Raw genomic sequence first — 24,137 nt, 5'->3', positions numbered from 1 at the left:
AAAAGTGCCCTACATGATCATGTTCTGCTTCCCAGACAGGGTCTTTGGAGTGCTTTTAATTACTGCAAGTCACCTATGAGAGTATGTGGAACATGCTGTGATGGACCATAAAGAGTGACCGGGTTACCACAGCTCGAGTAATAATCTCTCATTGGTTCCAGTGGGGTAACAGACCATGTGCAACTTCCTGCTAAGCCCAAACCTAAAGTGCATTTTCCTCCGTCACCTTTACTGGAGAGTAAACCAGTATGTTAAGAGGAGGCCACTCACACTTTTTTTTTCCTGAAATCTAGAGCCAAGCATGTCTAAGGCTACCTTTCCCTCAAAGACTCATGCATGTGCCTTTCACCAGATATTGCTCATGACTAGCTATGCATTCCCTCTAGTAAGGAACTTTGTCAATGAGAGTTCTGCTGGTGTGTGTGGTGCTATTCCATAATAATTTTAAAAAGTACCTAGATGTGCTAGAATTAGAAGAGTGAATAAAAAATATAAAACTAATTTAGTACTTGTTAATTGCTAGCTGGGGGGAAGTTTCTTGAATCACATGGGAGGACTGAATATAGATGCACAAGAGAGACCAGAGGGTTAATTGACTTCACTTGGAAAGTATGTTACCACTCAGTACTTTGGAAGATACCATCATCATTTGTACTTAGAAGACTTTTGCCTCTTTACAAAACTCTGCTTCATTGCTCAGATGATATAGATATGCAGTTATATTTCTGGGCAGTAATTTCTCTCGCATTTCACACAACAAAATAGCATTTTATAGGCCTTAGACTGAGTTCTTTAACAGAATGAGAGAAATTAAACACATTAATTCTGGCTTTCTATCTCCATTCAAAGTAAGAGCCTCATATTCAGAAGTCAAATAGTTAAATCCTCCTTGATAAGTCCACACTGAGATGCAGCCTTTGGACAAGGTAAAACTCACCACTCCCAGCAGAAGTTCTGCACTGCCTCTTTTTACAAGATGCATCACCTCTGCAATCTAATAGAAAATTACAGATCCAGGCTGACCTGCAGGTTGAAGTACAAGGGCTGTTGTACTGTTTTCTCCTGCTCTTCACTGAGAGGAAGACTGAGGGGCTCTGCCACAGGGAGCTGATGGGCTGCTAATGACTATTTGCTCTCAGTTCCACTGCGTGCAGGGAACTGAACTTCAGTGCATGAAGTGTGCTGAGTCTAACAGCAACAAAGATAACAATTTGACAACTACCTGAAGGCCTTCTTTAGAACTTAATTAAACATTACAAATAGAATATCACATTAAAGCATAGCTGGAAAATGTAGTTGAAGATTCACATTTGGAGTAGCAACAAATCTGTGCTATCTCTGGACAGTATTTCAGCAAGGGGTAGCACATGACACATCCCATACAGAAGCAAAGCTTTCCTCCAAGTCATGTGGAAAGTGAAATGATCTGTAAAAGCTTCTTAATCCTTTAAAATCTATGTTCTTTTCAAAGTAAGTCCACTTTTCATTTGTAAATATAGAAAACCTTGTTAAAATCACATGATAACTGAAATAAATATTTTAAATTTAAAATATTTTAAAAATATTTTAAATGAGACTAGGCTCCCACTTAGACTAAAGTTTAGATAGGAAACTCAACTGCCTTTGGTGTTCCCAAAATCTAGTAAACTTAAATCCTCTTGCCACCTATCTCAGTCCTCAAGGTTGTATTTCACATCCAGCTGATTATTTGGGGCACAGGAAAAATCGGCAGCTGTGTTTCACAGAACAAGGGACAATGCATTTACAAGTATCTCTAACTCCTTCAGAGCTTCATTTTTGTCTTAGGTTCACATCTCCTGTTCAGTAACTGCAGAGCAAAACCCTTAATCTCAGGCTGCACTGCAGTTCAACTCCTAAACTGTGCCAGGGACAGGAACTCTGGGCTGCCACTGCTTGGAAACAGCTTCAACTGCTCAGGGTTCAGTCACTGAGATGCAGAAAAATTTTAACAAAGAAGTGTCAAAATAGGAGAGCTACATTCAGTTTTAGACTCCACTGCTTTTCCTTAGTGAGCTTCTGGCTACACAATTTCTAGAAGACGCACAGGAAAACCTCCGGCCACTCTTGCTGGTCAGTCAGGCACATGAGTCTCTCTGCATATGACACAAATGAGATTTGCAGCAGTTCATGCCAGCTGATGGGAAAATGAGCACTCAGCTGTGCTTCTGCAGGCTGGGAATTCAGCACCACAAATGTGAGTCTTCCATACGTCAGGGAGGTGCAGTGTATGAGGTCCTGCAGAGATACCTTCAGGGGCACAGGTCCTTCTTCCAATACAGAACATGGATTTGGCTTTTCAACATCTCTTTTTCAATTATCTCAACTCTCAGTCAGGGCAAAATTTCCTCTTCTCTTTATCCCATGGGTATCCTTTCTAGGCTTTCATTTTCAACAAGTGTTTTCTCAAGTGACCCTCCTCAGGCCATACAGCTTTGCCACCCTCGCTCTGTAGCAAAGGCAGTAATAAAAACCTATTTTTCATTAACTCTCCAGAGAAAAACTATTCTGGCTTTGAGAAACTTCTGTTCTCATTAGTTCCTCAATAGCAGGAAGCCAAAGAAACTCTTGCAAAGATGCAGCCAGCTCATCATCAAGTGATAGCTTGGCATTCACATACTAGCTCGTTACTTCACATCAAGAGCTTACGTGAAGTGCTGGACTTTCACGACATCTGGCACAGATTGGAGCCTTTTCACTACAAGATAAAGAAAGCTGCTGGAGTTTTTAGATCTCAGTTCTCAAGTTTTCTTGGCTCCCTTGTTTAGTATGTGAAGGACAAAGCTGATCTGTGTTAGATGTGCTCATCTCTTTTGGAGGTATCACAAAAAGCCACAGGCACAGCAAACATTCTCTGTTAAAGGATGGCCCATTTTGAAGATTTTCTTTGGTGTGGAAGATCCTAATCTATAATTCGGCTTTTGAAACTGAAGTTGGGAACCTGGACCTATGACTTGGCGTTAAGTGCATCATTTTCACTTTGGTATTTACATTAACAGAGAAGTCTTCACACTCATTTGCCACCAGGTGCTGTCTTACTGATTCATGAATTGTAACCGGTAATTTTTTTCCTACAAGCTATATCCACTCACAAAGAATACAAACAAATTTCCTGGAAATTACAGAACTGTAGTAAATAGCTACAAGGTTTATCTCACCAACTGTAATAATAACACATCATGTATTACTGTCCAAAATGCAAACGAATTGCTTCATCTTTCCTGTGTTGAATAATTCAAAAATACTGACCTCAATGACTCAAGACTTAATCAAAAAATCCACAGCTGCTCCTAAAAATAATTATCTCCTTTGCAGATGTGGCAGATGGTGCTACATCAACTAAGATGAGGTAATTTAAAGAATTCCCTAGGTTACCACTAAAGAAAATTAATCTTCTGAAACAATACCAAAAACTTCAATTTCCTACCATCTTGAACAAGCATAACCAGCTTCCCCAAACTTGCTGTTCAATAATCATTCCTAAGGAGCAATCTCAATAAATAATAAAGTGACCATTACATATATATTTTTCTAATCAATCGCATTACAGCCTGCTGCCTTTCCTCTTTTCATTTTGACTCCTAATCTTGGCATTTTGAACATAGAAAACATACTGATCCCTGAAAAAAAATAATCTTGAAGGAAGCAAACGGAATGAACACAGGGAGGTTTCTCAGTACAATTAATGCCAAGCTATAGTGAGCCACATTTCTGGTGTTCTGTTAATATTTGTAGGGAACATCATGAGCAACAAAAAAGGGACGAATCTCATTTTGAAATAGAAATATGAGACAAGTGAAAGCAGAGCAAAATACCTTGGCATCTTCTTACTTCTACTTTCCTAAATAAACTGGAAAGCTACTAAGCAACTGAGGAAGGCAGCCAGCTTAACCCAGACCCTAAGCAAGAAGCAGTTTTGAAAGGCATGCTGCTCAAACAGCATCTCTTAACTTCAAAGCCTTTTAGAAGTGGACAGACAATTCATACTCTTTCCTCATGCTACCTTTCAAATTGTACAGCTTTAAAATTTACCTTTGCAAGCAAACAGGTCAGCAAAGTCACTAGGAGCAAAATCTTTCAATGTAACAGTGTCAAAGTTACTATTTTAATCCATATAAATAGTTTTTATTCAGTCTGGACAATGTGTACACTTCAATCAGAGCGCAGATGGTTAGTCAAACAGATGCTCTATAAATACCTCAAACAAATGTCTTTCTGATTTTGTTATGGATTTGGAACCCAAGTACAGAATATAATCACTGGCAATATCAGGATCACATCCTGTAAGGTATTCATAGACTTGTTCCAGTCTCCCATGGCTGCTATCGGCTTCACTAACAAAAGTACTGAATACTTCCCTTCATTGTCTGTGCACTCTAACAGGTACAGGATTGGGTTTTACAGATCAGCACACTAAAAAGACTAGAAGTTTAAATGCTTTATATTCAGATTGCTCATTTCATAGTGTCTATTGGGTGCTCTTGATTTACATTTAATTTTTATCAGGGATACAGCTGCCAAAAGACCAGGTCTCTAGCTACATGCTGATGAAAAACAGACGCAGAGAAAAGACAACCCATGCTGGGGTACAATTCAGAATGCCCAAAGAGCTCTGAATGACCTTTATTTTGCTCCAAATTACATCAGTAAATAAATCTGTAAGTCTCTGTAAGCAGTAGCAATCATCAGCCTTATTTCAAATCATGTTTTTAAAATATTATAAAAGAACAGACAAGTTTTACTGAAGAATAAATGTACAGAAAACTAAATAGATTTTTTATGATCTGCTTAGAAATATTCCTTCCTTCCTGAGTTTACTGATTGAATTACTAAGGGTAAAATAACCAGGCTTTATGTACAAGTCTGACAAACTCCTCCACATTCAATAGCTATGGCAGGATATATTCAGTTCAGAGAGCTGACAATCAAACCAAAGAGTTGGCACTCAGGGGCTGAACGACAGATGACTGGGTTGGTGGGTTTTGATGGTTAACTGTATTTCAGTAATTTACTGACAGAGAGCCAACCCAATATAAACTGGCTCTTGCACACAGCTGATAGGCATCCTGCCTTTTCCCCACCTATCCCTAGATTTGACATGGCTTTAGGACAATTCTAGACCTTTGTTATGCTGACAGAATGGCTACTTACTAAGGAAACCTTCCAGAAAGAAAAGGCATGGACCTTAAGTCAGAGGAAGCTACAGAAAAGAACAGGGGGAACTGTGAGATCTCTTCTGGTGGGAAATGCCCACAACAATTCACAGGTAACAGGAACTTCTGCTGAGTTCCTGAGGTGGAGGGTGTTTTAGAAGTGTGAAAAGATGACCTGGATCAACAGCTAGGGACCAGCAAGGTCTGATGAAGAAGAAATGACTGACTTGGAAAAGATTATGGAACAGACCCTTAAATGCAGGGAAGGCTAAAAGACTTTACCTTATGGAGATGGGCTGAAAGACAACTCAGACTGCTTTTTCTGCCCCAAAAGCAAGGAGTCTGTACTCTGGAGTGCCAGCCAGTGGGAAACTAAGGCTCTGCTGAGGGTTTGACTGCAGGAAAGATAAGAAATCTTGTTAAAGGAAGGATTCTTTGAGCAATTTGTCTGCATACACATAACTTAAGTGAGCAGTGCTGATTGGGAAGATGATTTTAGAGAGGTACAGGCACAGGTATCACAGAAACATCAGAATAAGGCAGTTTCATTTCTTCTACAGCAAAGCAATAGAATTGCTACTATTTAAGCCTACTAAGGGAGCCAAAAACATTATAAAATCTGAAATATTCTTAAAAAGATGTCCCACAGAAAATTTCTTATTCACTTAGCTTATGTAGGAGTATTGTACAATATTACTGGCCCTTGTGCTGTGGAAAGGAGGACAAAAGAGGACAGTTTTTGGAAACATTTGGAACATTTTTCCAAATGTTCATGACTGTATATTTATTAAGAAATTTATATTATTTCTGCATTTTTGATAGCAATGTCTATTCTTAATATAGGGTATGTTGGTAATGCACCAAAATGTAATAGTCCAAATGTATGATGTTATCTGATCCTCCTTTAAAAAGAATGGAAAAAACTGTGACACAGCTGGAAACTGGTGAAATTTGGTCCAATTTAAATACATAACAAATGTGCAAGCAGCTCCCACAGATTTCAACTAGAAATAGAAATTCTCAGCACTTTTCAGGATGAAATCAAAGACATTGAAAATTAGGCTTTCATGCCATAAACCACTGGGTAATTTTTCACAGCCTGTTTTATATGATTCTTGTATCTAATAAACAACTTGTATTCACTGCCTGCTCCTCTCATCCTTTTGCTGTGCACAAACTGTCAGCTGGGCATTTCAGGACAACCAGTGCAACACGACACAGGAAGACACCAGTGTTTTTATATGGAGGATGTAAATCTTGCCTTAACTCATTCATTAAGTATTTTTGGCATCCTATTTATATTCTATAGCCAAACATCCCAGTCAAGCTTCTCAACCAGCTTTTTTCATCAACAAATGTGATTCTCATTCGGAGCATCAGAGCAGTAGCAGTCAAGTACTGACAAAACAAGCCTCAAAGCACAGCACATGCAAACGAGTATTTCACTATCTTTTTTTAAAGGCCATTCTCTAAAGATCTCAAATTTAATTCATAAAAGTTTTTCAGTGATTATGTTCAAGACAGATACTGAATATTTCTGAAGAGTAATGTGACAAAGATGTTCATAACTTAGAAGTTAATGCATACATCATGATTTTACTTGAATAGAAAATGTGTGTAGCTAATCAAAACTTGCTAGCTGTTCGTGTGTTTTCCTTTTTAGATTGATTACAAATCAAATAGACTGTACAAGTGTAATTGAAATGTGGCAGGTAGTCAGGATTATGCGCGTGATCAGAAGGTGAACATCACTTTCATCTTTTGCATGGCATTTTCCTAATGTTCAGCAGACTTTCTGAAATTCTTTGTACCACTTCTCCACAGAAATAATAGGTCTGGCTTTGGAATGATGAGATTAAGAAAGGGCTCCTACCTGTACCTAAATATAGATATTTAAAATAGGGGCTTGGGAATTTCCCACTGTTGCAGCATCACTTTGAGCTACATTTAAAAACATAAAGGGCAAAACTGTTAGTGAAAATGGACTACTGATACGGGAAAACTAGATTTTTCAACACAGAATTTGAATTGTTCCACAGAATGGAACAACTTGAGGTCTAGGAAAAAAAAAAGTATGAGTATGACAAGAAAAGTATGAGTATGACAGTATCATGATGTACAGTGTTTTTTATTACAAATAATGAGAATTGACTTCAGTGTAGTGAAGATTCACCTTTCCATATCACAGAAGTTTATATCTCTGAATACTACAGGAAAATAACAAAAAAATTATTCCAAATGCCTGAAGACTCCCCAGCCACCAGTAAGCCACAGAACTGATTGGTAAAGCATGACTACTTCTTTTTTCTTTTTTTTTTTTTTTTCCTTTTTTGGCGGGGAGGGGGAGATGGAGGAGAGAAGCATTTCTGTGATCTAAGTCAATCAGAGCAGAGAGAGAAAAATATGGTGAGGCGATCAGGAATTCCTATGATCAGGAATCTGTAAGGCATGCCCTAGCTGAACCAGTGTTATGCCATGCCTTTTATAACACGGGGACTGACACTGCAGAGCCATCCCTCCCACCAGCAAATAAATAACCAGGTCAGTCTGTGTGGATGTTCTCAGTCATGAAGGAGGGAGTGCCTCAAGTGAAACAGCCAGATCAGCCTCACCCTCAACACAATGGTGGCTTGCAGGTATTTTGGAAGCCACCAAAGACATTTTGATCTCCTCTTTGGCAGAACAGATTTAAGCAGGTGTTTTGAACCCAAATGCTTGAATTTGTCCCTTCTACTCAACCACATGAGAAGCAAGATTTTGATGCTGTGAGCAAGCCCAGGAGATTGGGTTGATATTCTTCTAAGGAGAGTGTTCTTCCTCTGTTCTCAGTAATAGCACTGCCCAATTGTAATATCATTTCTACAGCTGTAAAATGAAGGCAATTTGTAGCCTATTGTAATTAGTTCCTTTGGTCAGGCACCTATACCAACATACCTATACATAAAAAAAAAAAAAATCCCTGTTCAAAATGACACTATGTACTTGTGATATTGGTCCCTACTAAACTCAATTTGATCATGGAAAATATTTAACCTTAACAGTTTTAAAAAGTACCTATCCAGCAAATGTATTATTTCTAGTGAAGGTATGTATGTCTTCAACTCCATTCTGTTTCCCAGCCCTTTCAATTGGCAACAAAGTCAAGTTGGTTTAGATTCCTGCTAAACCTTCCAAAATATTGTCTAGGATTATAATAGAGTTCAGAAAGCAATATGTTTTTACCTTGACTAACAATACTAGAAAAGTAAAACAATAGTCTAAAAATAAGTGTTTTCATCTGAAACATTCACAGAAATTTCCTATTCTCTTTAATCCAGTATTGTTTCTATGACCACCTGCAGTTGCATTCATAAACTATCCAGTTAAAATGTCAGGGTACATTCTGCTTATTTTAATGTCAAAGAACATATTTTGTCATGGCTTATTCACACCAAATCTGATTTTAACATATTTTACATATCTGAAATATTCTTGAACAATTCTGATTTGCTACCAATATCCCAAAGAAACACAAAGCTTACCAATTTTGATGCTGCATGAATGTCAATGAGTACAATCTGTGATTAGACAGAAAAAAATCTCAAAACTAATTTGCTTAAAAGTATGTTTTTTTAAAAAAGCATGATAATGTTGTCAGAGATGTGAACAAAATTAAGCTACCACTAATCAACTTAGCTTTTAATATGATAAAACATGTTTTTGTGCCATTCTGTTAAGATACTGCAAACACTGTATTTGGTTTAACTTCAATTTGTGATTTTTTTTTTTTTTTCCATGGACTGGAATGTGATTAATGTGATTAAGTGGTAGGTGAAGGCAACATTCACAACTTTTTCTTCACTTACACCTGCTTAAAAAAAGCATGAGATTCCAGTCCAAGAAACTATGATTGATCTTTTTTGGCAAGATGAATGCTTCTTTCTACTCTCTAAAATCTACAGCTTTTCATACTCTATATAATGAACATGGGACATGACCTTTGGGAGTCTAACAGTGAATCAGGTCAATGTGTTATTAATTTAATTAATTCCTTGGTGGCACGACATAGACAAACTGCCACTGCTTTGCAATGAATTTCAGATTAATTATGAAACTGTTGTGATATTTGGGCTTGACATGGTTAACTCATTCCCACTGGGATGTCCAAGGTACAGTAGGACCATCTGCACCATGGACTGAGCTCAGGTTAAGCTCTCAGATAACTTTATCACTGCCTGCAGTGTGATTCTCTGAGTACCTGCCAAATGACTATTCTACACTTACACCTAATGAGAAAAAATATAAACCAGCTCTTCCTATTAACTTCATTAAGAGCAGAAGTTGCCACTTGTTTCATGCCTTTGGGTGTGTTTAAATTTCACTCTGATCAACACTAAGCTCTTTCAGTTCAGAGGAACAAAAAAAGAAGTATGCACTTAAATCCAGGTTTTGCCAAATTCCTGTTGTTTCATTAGCGGGAGTCACTGTAACAATTGCAGCTACAGAAAGACACAGGTAACACAGAGGTCTGGTTCTGTGTATGCAAAAGCAATCCATGCTAAGTAAACCCAGCCCCTACAGCCTTTGTGTTTGTTTCATTATTGGACTTGGACTAGTATTTGTATTTATATTACTTGTTTATTGTCTGTCACTATTTTTTTCAGTAGTTAATTATTTTTCTTATATGTGATGCCTTAAAAGCCTTGCCTTCTGAATCAGAAAATCACCTGCTGCCCTCAAAAAATATATACTTACCTATGAATTAATTTTTCTTATATGAAATAAAAATCTGCTACTGTTGCTAGTACCAAAACACACCTCTCTCCTATAGTTATATGCACTTTTGCATAATGCAGAGATTTCCAAAATCTGAGAAGTATGGGTATATTTGTAGAAGTACCAAAACTCTGTGTTTGGTAGCTATACTAACATTTAAATTACATCATGCAAACACTGATATAGGTCATATATTCTACCTTTGGGAATGTGGATAACATGACCACTGGATTTCACTGAATTTATGGCATGTATTACGCTTAGGATTGAAGGTCTTGGCAGATACAGTGTGATCATATAACTAAACTCCCTAAGAGCTGTGCTATTACTTCTGTATTTCTAAATATTCAAGAAGCAATTTTTTAATTCCAATTGAGGGGAAGGCCTTATTCCAGAGTTTATGTGAGGATAACGGGTTTTCATTTGAACACCACAGCATACAGATCTTTTCCTTTTAAAAATAAATGACCTGTTCATTTTTATTAGATGTCTACAACGGTAATACACATTTTTCACTGAGGAGGAGGGCATTGCCCTGACAACATAGAAGAGGAACAATCTATAAGTATGTTGTTGAAACATTACCCTGCTGATTTGATCTCTTCCCTTTTCAAATTGAAATAGCACAGATAGTTATAAATGTGTCTTAGGGGAAATGGATTGGGACCTAATTTAAACACAGTTCTGAAAACTAAGAGACACCATTTCTCCCTTTAATATTCTGAAGAGCATGTAATGAACAGCTCCACTGCTGACAGAATATCGGTGTATGAAACTCTGATAACTATGCAATCTCACGGGGACTACATGAGGGCCACACATTTTTCACTGCTGAAAGAAAATACAAGTCCTATGAAACTCTGCATCTTTCTGTTTAAAAAGTTTTAACTGCAACACAACAATGTATTTGTTCAATGAATTTCAGTTTCCCGGCAGTTCATGCAATAGATCAAAACTTTTCCAGAAAACAAAAAGCTCCCATAATACTTGGAAGACAGTTATTGCAAGTCCATGGAGCCAGCTCAGGACAGTGAGGAGGCATGAAGGGACCTTTAGGAGCATGAAGGGTAAGTTCCAGTCTTAAAAGTGACTGCTTAGGGTTATACAGGACTTGTTGACCAGTTCTGAATTTCACTAGCAGTGAAGTATGTACTCCAGCATCAAGTTCTGTGTTGGCAGTTTTAGAAAAGAACTTTTTCTTTCAGTTATAAATTAAATTTAATGAAGACTTACAAATGAAACTTTCTCACATAGCACTCAAGAGTAATTAGATATAAAAGAAATTGTGATGCCACAACCAAGAGGAAACATAACTTTGATAAAAAACACCTACCTATTCTGTGTCGTGGGCACTTCCAGTAGCCTCATATTTAATAATAAGCAGGCAAGTCTTGAAGTGAAGAAAATTACTGAGGGAAACTAAAGAGATTAATGACAACAACCCAAATGTTGACAAGACTGAAAAACGAAGTTTTAAAATTCATTCTGGGCAGCAAATAAATCCCAGCTATCATAGTATTAATCTGCGCATGCTAACCTTGTAGTTCTGGTTAAAAGAAAACCAGAAATATGCAGTATGGTTTTTTTCCTCTCTGTTTCAGTGAAGCAGGAGGAAGGGAACCTGTACAGCACAAGCAGTCTGAAGCACTATTGAATCCACTGATAAGCAAAAAGGTTGTTATGAAATTGGGAAACAACCCCCACAAATTTCTGACACTGAGCTCCTGAGAGATGTGAAGTTTTTCAGAGTGCCTCATGCCTGTGAGTGCCAGGCAGGTTTCCCCTTCCTGCTTCTCCCCAGAGAGCACAGCCAAGAGCCTGTACAACACACTAGGAGAAGAGGAGCTGCTGCTGCATTTTATCTAGTGAGTTGGTAATTAAAGCTATTGTTTTGACATGTAAGTTTAATTAATTTTCCTTCTTCTGAGAAAAAACTAAAGCTGCTTGCCACACTTCTGAGTAAATGCTCAAAACTACACAGCTATTAGTGCCTGCATCTCTGGGTCCTTCATGTTGAAGCTGCTTCTCTGTGAAGTAAGTCAATACTGTGTCTGAGAGCACCTGCAGTGAGTGTAATACAGAGCGGTGAGCCTGGAGAGATCACTGCTGGGATCCTGCCATCCCAGGCTGGTATCCTCAGAGGAGGGAGCTCTCTCAGCCTCCCTCTCAGCCTGCTCCTGCTCATCAGCACCTCCAGCACACCTCACTGCTGTCTGCATATGTGGCTTCTGGCTGCTCAGGTGCCAATCACAGCTTAAAACACTGTTCTATAGAGGGTGTTCTTACACTCAGGTTTAGGGAAGGACAGCTGCATAAGGAGTGACCAGGGTTCATTATCCACAGTGCGGATAAAGATTCCCATGAATCTAAGCCTCCCTCCCCCCCTGCCTTCTCAGGTAGGAGCTGAACCAACCACACGTAACAAGAAAGAATAAAATGATTAATGTAGGTCTGAGGAAGGAGATGACAAAACCCTGATTAATTAGTGACTGTGCTTACAAAGATTACTGGGGGAGGTCATAACCTAAATCATACACAAAATGAGCAGCACAGCAACAGAATATGGATGTTCCAAATTATCACTGATAGTTAGTATTTTTCAAGTCTGTCTGGAGAAGGAGAGGACTGAAGGGTTGATACACATAGGCAGACTGTGAACAGAGTGACTGACACTACTGCAACTATTGCAGTCAGAAAGGGGAGATGGGATGCAAGGGATTAGAGCCAGAGCTGAAAGAGGAGATTAATGGATATTTTCAGGAAAACAGTGAGAAATTCATGTGGGAGGCTAGGGTAGGCAGGATTAAAGAATTCAAAACAGATGGGATTGGTTAAATAAGGAAGAAGTGGAGATGCCAAGCCTGGACATAAGCAGTATGGTTTTGTCACTCTAGTGTGCAAGTGGGTTAGTGAAACAAAGCGTGGAAATTCTATAGTTAAATTCTTTACTACTTCTACAATTCTCCCTCCTCCACCCACAGTCCCATTCCTCAACAGATCAGATTCTTCATGCACAGACTTATGACCTTTGACAATTTAGGTTCCTTCTTGTTTCAGCTGATTTTTTTCTCCCCTGACTTCACTGAAGGAAAGCATCTCTGAGAATTTTGTCTAACAACACAGGTTAGCCAGGTTAGTGAACTGCTTAAAGTAATTGCCCATGAAAACAGGGCACGGCCTGTCATTTCAGGAATGCCCACCACTGAGACTCAAACTAACACTGGAAGAAGTTAGTGAATATTGAAGCTTATCAGATAATTTTTCTGGCTGCTCCACTCATAATATCTGGTACATTCACCTGCTAATTTGCAAATAAAAAGCATACTCAGCAAATATTAAACTGATTCCTCTGGTTGGGCTGCAGTACTGGTTCTTGCATGAGTGCAGAAAAATAAATCTCATCCTCATATGTGATGCCAGCTGCTGCTCTTATGCATGTGGTTTCCTGATAATGGGAGTTCTGAAATTACTCACTTGTTTGGAGGATTTCTTTGCTTTCATTTAAATAAGATTTGTAATACATTTGTTTCTCCTTTACTTATAGAGATGGAAAAATATGGAGAGCAGACCTGTAAAATGTGGTCTATGTGGTCAGTCCCACCAAACATTACCCCTTGCTCCTCTTCACTTATTTCACTCATCACCGGTAATTTTTCAGAATAAATTTTTAGTATTTATTTCTGTTTATGTGTTGCTTTTCTGTCTATTTTATTTTTGTTGGCATTCTCTTTTCTTTAATGATTTACTCAAATTAATTGTTATCTGTAGCTTAGTCCCATGGCTGTTGTGGAGCCTTTGCCTGCAATCTTGTCTCCTTAAAGGATCAAAGTTTTATTTCACTCATTCCTAAAAGCATCTTAGTTCAAAGCCACCAAATCTGTTTTCTCTGTTATACAAGATCCAGGCTGCTTTGCTGGAGCATAAGAGCAGCTGTCAGCTCTGTCTGTGACTGTGTTACGGTGTAAGTTCAGTGGCACTGAGCGTGTGCCACATGCCTGCTGCCTGTAAGGAGCCTCTGATACAGCCATAGCTTTGGGATCTCTGCTCAGCTTTAAATATCTTACCTCTTCACATCTGTGGTCAGCCCTAGCATGTTCATCAAATGTAAACAGTGCTTGGTTTCCCTCAGGATCCTCTAAAACCAGGAAGGCTTTTCCTAGCCATTCTTTGTGCACTGTGTGCCACATCAGGTATTTCTGAGGTGTAGCAAAGATCATTTTGTGTTGGTGATACAACACTTTGTTTATTACATGCAGAGCAAGTTCCCAGAAATAGACAGACTTTCTTTGGGCTCATCTTTTCACTTTCTAAAATGTAAAACATGCTACTTCTCATCTCCGTTGAGTGTACAGGCTGTACAGGCATTTTATTTTTTCCAAATTACTATTCAGTCTAATGTTGCTTCTAAGCTCCACTGCTGTTTCCAATTCTGAATTGAAGAACACTTTTAATTCCTCCATTTCTTTCCAGTATTTACAGAAAAGGTGCTAAAAGCAGGTGCCAGTCCAAAAGATATGCTGGAAGGCTTTTATTTGGCAAATAATATTTCTTTCAGATACATGATTGGCCAAAAAGTGTGTATGTTTATAGGTTTGGTTTCCTAAGCTTGAGCAGAGAAACTGCAGTTTTACTGAAGGGGGTGGTTGTATGTCCTTAAGCAGCTGTGCACCAGCATCCCAGATAGTCACTAACACAAGGGCCAAACACAAGGAAGTTCCTGCCTCATACATTTTTCCTCCTGTCTCTCACCTGATGAGGCAAAATACAAGCTGGTATATTTAAGATTTTAATGTGGGGGTGTTTTTTCTCCACCATAAAAAACCCTACCAAACCAAAACCAGCCACCACAAATAAACAAGCAAAAACCCCAAACAATAAATCCTTATAGATCATGTTTCCAGCTCCCCAACTGCAACATGCATCCAAAATGTCTTTTAGCTGCTTAAAGGAAAAGTCACAGCTACCAGTTCTGTGCAGTTCTCTGCAGCTGTTCATCTGACCCCCAGGCTAAGTGTTCACTGCAAGAAGCTGCTGCTGGAAACGTTAAATTATCAGTAAAAACCTGAAGGCCACTTGCCTGCTCTGCAGTGACTGCTGGCATCCCAACCCAGGGCTTATGGTTTTGCCTTCAGCTATGGAAGCCAAAGGAAGGGAAGGTACTGAGCAGGAACTGATGTGCACCCTGAGTTTCTGTTGAACTCTGGGAGTGATGGTGATGTGTGATAGTCAGCAACTGGGCAGAGCTGTGGCCTCGATTTAGGAAGATCTGTGTAGGTGACTGAGATAAGGCATGAACAGCCACAGAAACAAGTTAATGCCTGAAGTGATTCTATAAGGAAAATGAAAAGTGCCTTTGATTATAACGGTTTTATAGTGAAAACTTTCTTTGGTGAGGTCAGTAAGCTAACTCCTAAATGCTAACATTCAATACAAAACATTGTATCTCTCAACAGCCGCTGTAACTACATCTCAATTAAAAGTTGCCTAAATGTTGTATGGTGTGCACAATGAGCTGAAGGTGTATGATGACAAGTTATCTGTCCCATGGTTTCCCAGATGTACTTTTTTTTCCCCCCCCCCACAAGATTTCCTGGTGAAGACAGGAAAGACCTGAACAAACTCCTTGCTGTTCTGGTCACCCTTCCTGGAGTCCTGTGATCCTTACTCACAGACAGAAAGCTTACAATTAAAGCTTCAGCAAAGAAAGTGTTATCTTGATTAAGAAAAAACAAGCAGGTGTCAAAGGTGAGCCTCAGGAGATGAAAGAGAGAACGGTAGTTCTTGGAGTAGGGAAGTCTGACCTGCTTAAGCTCTGGGAAGAGAATCACTCTTGAGGAAGATGAAAGAGAGACCTTGCTCACATGCCTCGGCCTTGCTACAGAAATAGGCAATTTTATCTGGGTTAATAGGCCTATAGCAGAGGTGAGGAGATGACCAGCTGGCAGAGCTCTGGAATGGAGTAGGACTGGTTTCCTCAGTTTCTAAACACGGTGATGAAAATCTTACAAAGTAACAACGATGGAGTTGGAAGATGGCTGTAGGCTTACGAGGAAGTAAATTTGTAACAATGAGAACAAGACCGTAGGCAAGGAAAAGCAGCAGCTTGTCCAATTCTTGATACCATTAAGACTGTCCTGTTGGAATATCTGTTTATCACGGCGTTAAGATTGCATTCTACACAATTTTTGTAAAGTGAAATACAAGATGTCACATCAGATAACGTAAAAGTCACTCTTGCCTTAAAGCGTGCATCCCTCTTTCAGACTGTGACTTCCCACAAAATACTAAAGTTATTATAATCTCTTTGTTATTCACAGTGTGAAAAATGCATTAAAAATTACTCCCCATGATTAATAAAAAATAAAAAGCTAAATCCTTTTCAATTCACCCTGAAAAGCCAAGGTAAAAATTAGGAAGGACTATTCCTAGATCAGGCAATTCAGATCAAAGTGCAAAAGCATTATTAAGCTTTGGTCAGTAAATATTTCTTGATATGAAATATTTACTCTTCAATCCAGTGTCTCTAAGGGACTGTGTTAAAGCTTTTTGTTTCCTTCTACTAACTAGAAGCAATTTCTCCTCAAAGTAATTATCACCCACTCAGGTGTCATTGTCCCTCCTTCCCCCAAGTAGCTCCCATTGTGTGTTTAGCTATTTACACATCGTTTCACCATCTTTCTTTTAAGGCTGTGCGTTCCCCAAACTTTATTTCTATCGGGTTTTTACGTATCATTTAGTTACACTGCACTGGGGAGCAACTCAACCAAAACGAATTGTAATAATTGACAACACAATGCTTTTTATCCATGATAGTCTTAAACGGCACAATGTCTATAATACTTCTGCCTGCCTGCTACTATCGAAATGCAATTTACTAGTGATTGTTGCAAATGACGCTTAAGCACATCCCGCATCTCCGGCGGGCTCTGCCATCCGTGCATCCATTTCCGTCTCGCAGGAAGTTTTGCGCTAATCGGCTCTTCATGACCGCTGTAAACGCGCCTTTGGTGGAGCCAGGACAACACAACTACAGCGATTTTCAGCTTTTTGTTCCACCGTGAAGCGATCCGATTTACGCGGCAGCGGACACGCGTCCAAGTGATTTAAAGCACATCATCCTAAAGGTATCATTAAGCACTAATTAACTTACCGACTCTCTCGAGGTGCTACGGCACGAAACACAGCTGTTAGAGCAAATTTAGACGACAGATGTCTATCTTTTCTTTCTATCGGTAGAAAACCGCTCTAATCCCTGCTCTAGGCGCAGGGGCGAAGCCGCGGCCAGTGCCGAGCCCCCCCCGGCAGGTGCAGCGCGCCGCCCGCCCGTTCCCGGGGCCGCCCGGCGGGTACCTGAGCCCACACGGGGCTCCTCCGCCACCGCCCTGGCCCGGGGACCCCCGCCCGCCCCGCGGGCTGCCGAGCCGTGCCGAGCCGTGCCGAGCCGTGCCGAGCTCAGGCGGGGTGCGGGGCGGCGTGCGGGGCTCCCGGAGCCGGTACTCACCCCGCGGCACCGGCGCTGGGCAGGCGGCCGTCCTCCCTCCTTCCCTCCCTCCCCGAGGCGGCGCGGCCCGGAGCGCGCAGGCGGCGGCGCGCAGGGAGGGGAGGGGAGGGGAGGGGAGGGAGGGGCGCGGGCCCTACCTGGGGGCGGCGGGCGGGGGGCGCCCGGCCATGGCGGCAGCGAGGACAGCGGGACCCTCCGCTCCGGCCGTGTCCGGGCAGCGACCGCGCGTCCCCGGCGCTGCTGCGGCGCCTCCCGGCCCTGCCCTCCGCCTCACTCCTCCCCCGCCCGCCCCGCCGCTCCCCCGGCCCTCCCCCGCGGGGCCCTGCGCTCCCCTGCGCTCCCCGGGCGGTGCGGGCTGCGGGAGCCCCGGGCAGCGCCGTCCCCGCTCAGGGCAGCCGTGCCCGGCACCCCTCGCACCTGCGGAGCGCTGCCCGGCAGCCGGAGCCCGGCCGGGACATGCGGAGGCGGGAGCTGTCCGCGGAGCGATGCCGGAGTTCAGCGCGGCTGCAGAAGTTGCCGGCGTTGCGCTCCGGCCGCAGGGTGGGAACAGGGAGGGGACAGCTCGGTGCTCGCTGTCTCCAGAGAGAGACGGGCGATCCTCGCTGAGTCCTCGTTACGAATGTCATGATGTTCTCGGAGCCCCAGCCCCGTACACCATGTGATTGAAATGACGGGGATTTCTGTCTGGCTGTCTCAGATGTGACACACAAGCATTTGCAGAAGGAGCCTGGAGTTAACTACAAGTTAGGTTATGTTTTGAGCTCATTCAGAGTATTTTATTTGGTTACTTTCAGCAAACTTTTCCTGGTTTGTTTGCTTTTTCTTTTCAGGAAAATACCAAGTGCGTTGAGGCTCGGCTGTGTCGTGTTTGCATAACCACGTCAGAGAATCCGTGCAGTGCAAATGATTAGAACTGGTGTGTAGTCATGAAAGGAGAGATTAAAGGCATTTGAATCACAAGGGATGGATGCACGGTGCAAGCACTGTTTTGAGCCTAGAGCCTCCTGGGTTCTGCAGAGTCCTTTTGCCTCAGATGTGAAATTTGGAAGGCTGGAGACAACTGATACTGCCCTGTAGTTGCTGGCAAGATTCCACTTCTGCTGAGATTTGTTTTCAGTAAGTTTCGTCTCAAGATCAAAGCCCAAGATCTGCCCTGTCCAGTTAGTTGATGAATATTATGCTTGTGTTCCTTAGCAAACACTGCTCAACGGGAATTCAGCAGTAAAACCACGGGAAGAACTTACACAAATCTACAAATGCTGCTGAAAGCTCGACTCATGTATGGTGAGCCCTGCTCTTCAGCCAGTGCTCTGTTCAGAGATTTGCTGAGTGACTTCAAAGAGGAAGGGCAGGGGGCAAGGGCAGTGGATCCATTTCTGGACAACCTTTTTCTTTTTTCTGTAATAAAGACTCAGTGTTTCTCTTCTTTAAATACATCATTCCTTTGCCTTTTCTACACCTTGCTATTCCCTTTAGTTGGCACATGGTTATGAAATTGTGAAGTTTAATGAGTTTTGGAAGGGCCTGGGGCATATGGAGAGAATTATTTTATGTATTAAATCAGGTTTTGTTCTCTATTCCAATTTACAGTGTGGAAACTTCTTAACCAACTTTGGCCAAAGGCACAGTATCATTTAAGTACTGAATAAACACTTTTTGTTGTTAAGAAAGGCTACCTGAAACCTGAAGGGTTTCTTCTTGGTGACTTCCACATAACCAAGAGGAAGAAGTTTCATCTTAATTTTTAAATATCTCAAGATTTTGTGCTAAGGATATGGATTACAGCTTCTGTCAACATGTGAAGTGGCATGAGAGACTGGAAGGCTAGCAGCTATGTCATGGTCACTAAAGTTAAAGGTAAAGCAAAGGGAAGCATTGGGTTTTAAATGTAAAGTGGAGAAGTTGAGGAAATAGAGACAACAGCCTGTTGGGGGTGTTGGACTAGATGGTCTCCAGAGGTCTCTTAGCCCCTGATTTCTGTGATACTATTGAGGTGTCTCTTAGGCAGCATTTAAGCCACTGATTAAAGCCAGTCAAGGCTTATTTGCTTTACAGATACGGTTTTCACATTCTTGTGTCTGGGTTTGCAGAACAGCTTCTTCGGTATTGTTAAAATGTTTTGCTTCTGTTGTGAAGGGGAAGGACAGACAGACCTTCAGTTAGGGACTGAGAAAGGAAATTACCATTTTCTCTCAGTGGTGTTATCACTCCAGAAGTTCAGGTTTTCTACTCTCTAATTTCAGTTTTTTCCTGTAGTAATTTGACAAAAGGGAAGAGCTCTGAGACAGAAAAAGATAGGAGAGGGTTTTCCCTCATTAGGGGTGGGACTATATGTTGCTCAGTCTCACCTTTATGTTTGATTTTTGTTCCCTGATGTGATAAGGCTCTGAACCCTTTTTTTCCATCATAAACACTGCCATTCGTCAGTCCCTTGCTCCAGCAGATAGTAGTGACATTACCAATTTACTGGTCCTTTATTTGATTTTTATCATATCCTGGTAGATGATGTGAAGCCCTCTGATCTCCCCACGTAATTTGATTTCTTCTCCTTTTTGTTTTTGCATTGGTAAATCTTTATTTTCCATTTCTGTCATCCTGCAAAAACTCCACAAACCTGTTGCACAGACATGTCCTTTTCTCTTGCTTCTTCTCACTATATCAGAGCCCTTCTCTGAGCCAGCGATTACAACTTGACTCCTTCACAATCTACCAGAATTGTCCTTTGCTCAGGTAGCCACAAGCCTCTTCACTGAAAGCCTGTAGTCTTTATTTCTGAGGGATTTAGCCAAGTGCTACTTTGTGCCTTTGTTCTTATTCCTTGACAATGTTGGCACATAGCCTAAAAAAACCTATTCTTTTTCCTGGAATCCAGCTTGACAGAAGAGAGCTGATTACTGTCACACATTGACTTGTTTCAAAGCTGTCACCAGGAGTGTATTTTTCTCTCAGCTTTTAGATATGAATTGGCAACAGGAAGAGAATACTGTGGCATTTCAGTTAGCTGTCTTTTATGTGTCAGCCTAGGACACTATTCCAATACTGGATGACAGAATGTTATGGCCACAGAATACAATATTCTTATGTTTTAAGGGCAGAGACTATTCCAGTTGTTAAGATTTTGCTGATTTCAGCCTTTATAAAAACCCAAAGTGCTGCTTAAAAATAATTAGTCAGCCCTTCTGTTGGGAAAAGAAGCAGAAGAAACTGCTGCAGAGCCATTAGTTTGAACTGACAGAAACTGAAACAATAGCACCAAACTGAGCTGACTGTCTCCTAAGAAAATGTATCAGTCATTCCTGAAAATCAGAGGGAGCCAAACTTACACTAGGACTTTGATTAGACTTCAGCTATTCTTTGAGATATTCCAAATCACATCTGGACATGGTCATGCACAACCTTCTCTAGCTGATCCTGCTGAGCAGTGAAGTTGGACTAAGTGGTCTCAAGAGCTCTCTTTCAACCCAGAAGAATCTGTGCTTTGCATGATTCTGTGCTTCAGTAGATTCGAAGTTTTGTTCACTTGCAGTGAATAACGCCCCCAAAAAACTCAGCTTATGCATGACTTGATTTGTCTCAGGAACTCTACAACTCTGTACTGACTGTAACTGGATGGTATTTTCAGGAATAGACCAACATTGTAGGGGACTGGAGGAAACAGCATTTTTCTTTCCTCTTCTCTTTGCTTCTCCTTTAGCTGCTCTGTACAAAACTCTCCTAATTAAAAGTACAGAGGTGGAAAGCTTAGCATGGTGCAAAAGCAGGATCAAAAACCTGTCAGGATTAGGATATTTTTTGGACCTAGGCATAATATTACCAGAATAAATAAAATATTGTCAAATCCCGAGTACAGGAACCATCTCTCATACATAATAAAAACTTTGATGCAGTTAGGACAAGCATCACCTAATTTTTATAGGGGCCTCTGGACACAAGTGTTAATCAACAAGTATTTTAGGATGAACCTCTTTTTATCCTCCTCACCCATGTTTGCTGTGCAGTTGGCATTACTGCAGATTCCTGTTTTGATGGATATTTAGTTAGTCCTTTATAACTAAACTGTATCCCTTTTCCAATGACTGTTAAAGGGGCTGTCCTGTAGTTACTGAAAAGTTTTTTAACTATAAGCCATCTAACATGGTTTATGTTTTTCTATTAGATGCTTGTTTACCAAAATGGATATTACAGTTGGTTGTATTACCATGTGATTGGTTATTGTGCATAAGCAATAACCTCGTGCAGTCAGGTTATCGATGAGGTTGCATAATTCTCTTTGTCTTGTTGCTCAATAGATGGTTGAGCACTGACACTGTACAGGGACACCTCTTTTACCCAAAATAAACACATGTATTTTTCTTGTAGAGTTGCACTAGTTAAATTGTTTGCATTGAAGATTAGGTTGTTACCTTTTGTATGTCGATATGTTTCAGGCAAAGTTTGTTGTCCAGTACCTGGTTTGTTTGTTTTGTTTGTTGCTTTGATTTGATTTAGGTTTGGAATTTTTACAGTTATGAAGTTTTGTTCTGTCAATCAAAGTCCTGTTCCCTTTGAGATGGGTACCTGGGCTGTGACTAAAGCACCCTCAGTCAACAAACCAGAATTGAAGAGGTGCCATAATATATTGCAATAAGTAAGTAGCATGACTTACTTTAATTTATATCAGAACAGATCTGTCTGACAAGATTTTTACTGACAATGGCCAGGAGCTTTAGAGAAAGGTGGTCTTACCAAAATAGTTGTCAATGTAGTCAGAATGTAGTCAAAAGAGAATGAACAGTTGTTTGTTGCTTCACTCCAGACTGGTGACACAGCTCCCCGTTTAATAAATGCAGCTCATTGCCATGGGGCATGTGTGAGAGATGATTTATTTTTCATCTATGTAGATATCTGCAACTACAAAGAGAATTTTTCTAACATAATTTCATTTTTTTTGAGGTAATAGGCAAGTTTAAATATTAAACCTACTCAGTCTGTCTGCCTGTCTCTCGCTCCTAAACCTTCACTCTATTTTCAGCCTACCTGCATCCCTGTATAAGATGAGGGAAGAGAAGGGGCTGGGAGACTGCATTTAAATTCTGAATGATAAATCAAGAATAATAACTTGATCCCAGATTTTTGAAATTCTGAATAGTTTGTTGTCACTCTCATTCCAGTAAACCAGAGAGCTCTTGTAATTGAGTGTTCCAGCTGATCTCAACTGTACTATTCCACAGGGAAAGGAGCTGGTGTTTGCAATAAGCTCAAACTGAGCCATACAGTTCCTCTTAGGTCAAAAGTAATGCACTCATTTTATTCAGAACTGGGCCAGAAGATGATAATAATAACCAGCTGGTAGGCAATGAGCCATCATGTGTAGCATTAACTGAAATCTTTTAGGCATCTGAAGGTGATGATGCATATAGAGTAGACAGAAGGTGACACATTCCCAAACACACTCTTTGCGTTCATCTCTGCTGCCCTGGGTTTTTTCATAAAGATGAAAAAAAATGCTTTTGGCTTCCCTCATTCTCTGAGCATCCAAACCTAATGGCCCATGAGCTGTGAGAATATATTGTACAACTTCTGTCTGCTTGCTCTTGTCCCTTTCTGCAACTCCAGAGGTTGTTCAGAATGCTGCTGCTTACCTAAAAGGCTGTGGTGTTAAGGGTCAGCTCTGTTTTCAGAATACATGTAGAATTTTTAGATTATTCTGAATAATTAATGAAAATGGGATCAGGAATTCTGAGTCTTCCTGAAAGTCACCAGCATTTTTCATTGATAAACTATTTTTGGAAATTTTATCTAAATTCTAGCTGCCATCCTCCAATGTAGTCTTTCCCTCAGGCTTCGTATTTTTGGCTGTTCTCCTGGGTGAAATTTTCAACTGCTGGGAGCAGTTAGATTTGAAATAGGTATTATATTTTATATTTCAGTCCCTAGAAAAAGAAGTCAAGTCAAAAAATTTACTAAACAGGTCTCATAGTAGTTATCAATAAAAACTATCCATTTTTTTCTTCATGTCAATAGGCAGGTAGAAAACAAGAAAATATGAAAGAGATCAAAAAAGAGACTGAAAAAGAAAATTCAAATACCCATGTAACTGGTAATGCAGAATGTTTGATTTGATAGGGCTGTCTATAGTGTTCTGTGCCTTGTAAGATTGCTATTGAAGCATAGAAATTGCATAGGTGGTATGAACATACAATTAAAATGTGAAGAAAAAAGAAGCTTGTGGTAGATTTTTCATCTAAGAGTATACCAACTGCTGTGTGCTAATTTTCTGTGTGGATTACATATTCATGAGATGCAATGTGAGAAATTGCTCATGCAATATATTTGAATAAATGACAAGATATGCTGACAATAAAATGCAGGTATATGAAAAGAGCAGGACAGTTACTACCAGTTAAAAAAAAAAAAATCTTCAATCCTTCAATCTCATTTTAAAGTCTCTGGCTTGCAAGAGAATAACAACAAGCTAGCAACCTTTTTACAAACCAGAAGGACTTAAATAAGTGTGAAAACCTGACCTTTCATGTTTTTCATACTTTAGGCTGCTAAATTACCATGTACAGTTGTTTAAATAGCTGCAGGAGGGGAGACTGTAAACAGATGCCTACAGTCAACAGTCACGTATAAAATCCAATGCAGTTAAAAGTTTGAAAATTACCATGAAATCAATTTTCATCACCATAGTAGCTAATGGTATTTTTAGAATCATAAATACCAGTTGT

General features: G+C 40.4%; 1 protein-coding gene across 1 annotated transcript in view; it reads right to left on the bottom strand.

Annotated features, from left to right (window-relative positions):
• Nucleotides 1-18,053, bottom strand: part of SPHKAP (SPHK1 interactor, AKAP domain containing) — a gene marked incomplete at its 5' end in the record, with an annotated part of 65,977 nt that extends 47,924 nt beyond the window's left edge. Inside the window, one exon of the mRNA XM_083868937.1 lies at nt 17,845-18,053. Within this exon, the coding sequence (XP_083725063.1) occupies nt 17,845-18,053 (209 nt within the window). The remainder of the gene's footprint in view (nt 1-17,844) is intronic.
• Between the last annotated feature and the right edge of the window lie 6,084 nt (nt 18,054-24,137).

This window comes from Zosterops lateralis, assembly GCF_965231275.1.
Source record: "Zosterops lateralis genome assembly, chromosome: 10".
NCBI classification, from domain to species: Eukaryota; Metazoa; Chordata; class Aves; order Passeriformes; family Zosteropidae; genus Zosterops; species Zosterops lateralis.
Note: the sequence above shows the minus strand (reverse complement) of the source record. Positions and strands in the feature narration are given on the sequence as shown.